The sequence below is a fragment of the Gadus macrocephalus genome, chromosome 12 (genome assembly GCF_031168955.1).
Source record: "Gadus macrocephalus chromosome 12, ASM3116895v1".
In the NCBI taxonomy this organism is placed as follows: Eukaryota; Metazoa; Chordata; class Actinopteri; order Gadiformes; family Gadidae; genus Gadus; species Gadus macrocephalus.
The window spans coordinates 25,547,599-25,552,598 of NC_082393.1; the positions used below are offsets into that span (position 1 = coordinate 25,547,599).

The 5,000-nt window shown below is 50.0% G+C and overlaps 1 protein-coding gene across 1 annotated transcript; it reads left to right on the plus strand.

Moving 5' to 3' along the window:
* The first annotated feature begins 6 nt into the window (after positions 1 to 6).
* Positions 7 to 3,224, plus strand: LOC132468692 (transmembrane protein 125). The gene has a single exon (XM_060066459.1). The coding sequence runs from the start codon at positions 1,060 to 1,062 to the stop codon at positions 1,729 to 1,731; it is 672 nt and encodes a 223-aa protein (XP_059922442.1). The 5' UTR covers positions 7 to 1,059; the 3' UTR covers positions 1,732 to 3,224.
* The last annotated feature ends 1,776 nt before the right edge of the window (positions 3,225 to 5,000 follow it).

A 5,000-nucleotide genomic window follows, 5' to 3' on the forward strand; every position in this document is an offset into this window, starting at 1 on the left:
TGGTCGTATAGATTAAAGACACTCTGACACAAAGGAGTCCTGTCTGTTCCCCAAAATAAAACAGATTCAGTAGTTTAGGTCAACTGTTTCTTCAAATGTTGTTGTCCTCCTGTTGTTCCGTGCACACATTGAAACACACACACACACACGTCACACACGTCACACACACACACACACACACACACACACACACACACACACACACACACACACACACACACACACACACACACACACACACACACACACACACACAGCACCATAGTGACACCAGGCCTCGACCCAGCTGGGATTAATTAGTGACTTAACAACACAGCACACACGTCACACATCCGCAAACACATCTTCAGATACCTTTAACCAGCAAACGGCGACTAAAACACACAAGTGAACGCTAGACACCGTTCAAAAGTGGTTTTCCTTTTCGGCAACATGTTTTCAAAGTGCAATCCTTGTTCCGTTGTTAAATATGATGTGTACTCGATACGTGTTAGCCCAGGCTGTGTTTTGTCTGCAGGTTTGTGTACCCCCACGCGCACGTCGCTGACTTTGATGGTAGTAAGTCTCGGACAGGGTTTGGAAAACAGCCACCGGAGGCTTAACCTTCAAGGTGAAGGTCTGTGTTCATGGGAATCTGTTGTTTGTCCTGAATGCAGTTTTCTCCTCTGTTGTCTAGGTGACCGCTGCCGTTCTGGGACCCGGCAGCTTTTCCAGTGAGATGGCAGTGAGTCAGCTCATACCGCTGGGAATTTCTTTGTCGAATTGCACAAATCGACAAAAAGTGACATGATACTATTTACTCTATAAAACACTTATTTTTTTTGCTCTATTGGATGGATATTAATCTATTTTATAAAATACAAGGCATCTTAAGTGCACATTGAAAGCAATACAGCTTTCCATCAAGTTCTGGTTCGGTCTCCTGACACCTTCGGGAATATTATTGTGCCGACCGTCTACTGGGGTCCAGCTGTGGCCAGGCGCTTCCCAAACGCCCCCTCATCCCCGGGACCCCCGGGTGGGTCGCGTCCCCCTCGGCGGGCGCGGAGGCGCACTGCCATGCCCGAGCTCGAGCACCTCCCCCCCACTGGGGGCGCCCCCGGGAGCCCCGACCCCGCCCGGATCCAGCGGGGCCTCCTGGAGGAGCAGGTGGAGCTGTGGTGGTTCCGGGAGCCGGGCAAGTCCCTGTTGTGCTACTGCGTGGCCGTGCTGCTGGTCCTGGGCTGCGGCCTGGGCGGCGTGGGCCTGCTCTCCACCACCACCAGCGCCTCCAGCGAGTGGCGGCTGGGCGCCGGCACCTCGCTCTGCCTGCTGGCGCTGGGCGTGCTGCTGAAGCAGCTGCTGAGCTCCGCCGTGCAGGACATGAACTGCGTGCGCAGCCGGCGCCGGATCGACGTGCTGAAGAGCGGCGGCCTGTCGGACCTCGTGGTGGTGCTGGTGGCCGGCTCGGCCATGCTGCTGTGCGGCGCGGCGCTGCTGCACCTCGCCCTGGTCGACCACATGCCCAAGCCGGGCCAGGCCCTCCACGACATGTACGTCTCCGGCGTGGTGCTGCTGGCGGCCGGCGGGGCGGCCGTGGTCGGCGCGGGGCTGTACTCGGCGGCCGTGGTCCTCCTGGAGAGGACCAGGATGGGCCGGAGGCTGGTGGACCGGCTCACCAGCATCTTCACCGTCTCGGGACAAATGGAGCGGCGCCGGGAGACCACCTCCAGCCTCGCGAACCTCATATGAGCCACGCTCCGCCTTCAGGCTCTGGAGGGCCGACGGGGACGTCACCCCAGCAGCCACCGTGGTTCATCACTGCTCAGCTGCGAGGTCTCTGGATGGATTAATGGAGTCTGAGGCAGCCGGGAACCTGGGACGGTAATCTGCTCCTCCCAGCTCCTGTCTCGGTTATGAGACCTGATCCAGACAGACCTGAGAGCTGGAGGGGGGTTCTGGGACCAGCGGGGTTCACAAACACCACCTGACCTGATGGGAGGGTAGAGGCCCTAACAGACTGCACAAGGGTTTAATAATTCAGAAGAGACGATCCTTCAGCCGTCCTCCTTAGAGGATAAACAGGGAGATTAGGCTGACCTGGTTTATTAAGGTTGCATGGAGATATTTCTCACCACCTGTGTTGCACAACAATAACTCTGATAAATGATAACTCTTGGTAATGATAACGAAATGATAACTCTTGGTATCATTTCGTGGAAGTCACCAGGGCTCCATGTGCAGAGATTCTCTCCCTCTGTCCCATTGGTCGAGGCTCTCTGCGTTGATTACCTCAACCGACGAAGCCGCTGAGTCCACAAACCAAGTTGGTTAGCCCAAGTGGCCTTGAGCAGAAGCATCGACACCTAACTGCTCTTTATGTACTGTGTGTGAGTGGCTCTGTGTTGGAGCGTGAGTCCGAGCAACACGGGTGGATAGAACGAGTCTCCCAGCCCACCTGAAGAACAAGTTTAGACGTGAGGTGATGCATCAACTGAGGGCCGGAGTGGAGGTTACTATGCAACGTTTATCTTAAGGAACAGCTTTAATGTTATATTTAATCAATTTGCAATTATTCTTTTTATGTATTTTTCTGTAAGTGCCGTTTTATTTTCAACCCAGAATGTTTGGATTCTTAATTACCTGGGGCCTTATGAGACTCTTACAAATCAAAGAATAGTAGAGTTGACGTTATGTGAGGACAAATATCTCAGTGACCATTGAAAGATAGAATGAATACAGATGTTGGATGTTCTTTACAGCCATAAAGACAATTCTGAATGTCAGCAGAATAATATCTAAAGCACACGGATTGAATTGAAGTGCGAAAACAAAAGCACATGAAGTAGGAATGTACCTTATTTAAGAATTTAGCAATTCATTTTAAGTGGGATTGGACAATTATAGAATAACCTAAATTTGATGTTAATTTATGAAAGAGGTGATTCGTTTTTATTGCATTATGTTCATTTAATTTAAAGATGTATACACATGTAACTTTAGTTTGTTTAAACTTCCATAACAGAAGTTTGTGTGAGAGATCATTTGCTTTATTTTGCGATACTAACTTTAGTATGTATCATGTGAATAATGCAGAAATGAGGAACCTGCTTTATGAACTCTTTGATCATGATCAGACTGTTAAACTCTGAATTATTGATTGTATTGCTGGTTGTGAATGTGTTGGAACAGGGTAGTATTAACACTGTGCCCACCAACATTAAAGTTCCCCAGGATGAAATGTTCTTACATTTCTTAATGTTCTTCAACTTACAACTTGAATACAAATGCACACTTTAAATTATTCAATGCTTCAACAGTCAAATGCTTTTCTGTAACAACTTATGATTAACAGTAACAGTATGAAAACACTTCAGTATCAGCATAATCTGTCAAAATACACAACAAACCGATCTGACAACAGCTTCCACTGCTGCAGAAATGAAAGGCCCAGGTTCGACTCAAGCTGTGGTTTGTGTGTGTTTGTGTGTGTGTGTGTATGTGTGTGTGTGTGTGTGTGTGTGTGTGGTTCGCTCCTCATCCATCTGCATGTGTCTGCTGCCGCCAGACAAAGGGGTCACAGAGTCAGCCTCTGTTGGCATGGCGATGGACGGCCGAGGGCAGGACAATACACAAGGCGGAGCCTGTAGGGGCTGGCGTTGGTTTGCACCACTCACTCACACACGCACACAAACACAGGCACTCACTCACACACATGCACACACACGCACGCATACACAAACACACACACGCACACACAGGCACCAACTCACACACACATGCACGCGCAGACAAACACACACAGGCACTCACACACACACACACACACACACACACACACACACACAAACACACACAGGCACTCACTCTCTCTCTCACACACACACACACACGATGACTCAGTGATTTAGTATCCCTAACTAAAACCCCCCCACCCACACACACAGGCGTTGTACAGGGGGGCTCCTGACACACAGGTGGTGTTTGTTCAGGACAGTAAGGAACAGAGGAGGGCGATAAGAGCACGACATCACCAGACAATACGAGGCCTGTCAGGGCGTCTGCGTCCGAGCCACATGGACTCTCTGACACCCGCTACCTCTCCTAAGTCACCAAACAGACTCCTCCTTATGAAGAGAATGAACCTCCTGGGTTTCATTGGATATCAGTTATTCAAAGCTACACCTCGTGTCAGAGTTACTTTTGGTGAGAATGCCTGAAGAACGTTGAGGTAAGAAGGGGAGCTCCTCCCTACAGGGTCCCAGCAGGTCCAAAGCGTACACCGATGCTACTCGTACAACCACAAGCGTTTTAGGATAGCTTCCAATGTTACCTGAAGTGTTCAAAGATTAAGATAAAAGATAAAGGAAACCCTATTTCCGGACAAAACAACGTGTAGTTCACACTGCAGGGTGAGTGTAGGTGTGTGAGAAGACTAGTCGGAGGCTTGTTCCATTTCATCGCAGCTCTGAAAAACTGAATTACTAATATATCCCATTCCTACAATTCATGCCAAAGGCTGCCAATGACAAGTCATGGACAATATGGAATATTGTGAGTGACATGAGCCATTTGGGCCAATATAAAACTTGATCAGTCTTGAAGAACCAAACAGAACCTCTCATCGATATTTAGTTTCCACCAGTTTAACCACTGAGTTCAGCCCATTATTTTGATAGTTTTTCTCTTTTTCAACTAGAGGACAACGAGCAAACCTAGACAGCAGTAATAATGAGATGTGACCGAGATTGGCTGTCCGGTGGTCATTCCTTCAGTGTCTTCCCCCCGGGCTCCAGGGACGACGAGCACCTGTGGTGCCCGGGTAAAGCACCAGTACCAGTGAGTGGCCCCGTGGTGCCCTGGTAAAGCACCAGTACCAGTGAGTGGCCCCCTGGTGCCCTGGTAAAGCACCAATACCAGTGAATGGCCCCCTGGTGCCCGGGTAAAGCACCAGTACCAGTGAGTGGCCCCCTGGTGCCCGGGTAAAGCACCAGTACCAGTGAATGGCCCCCTGGTGCCTG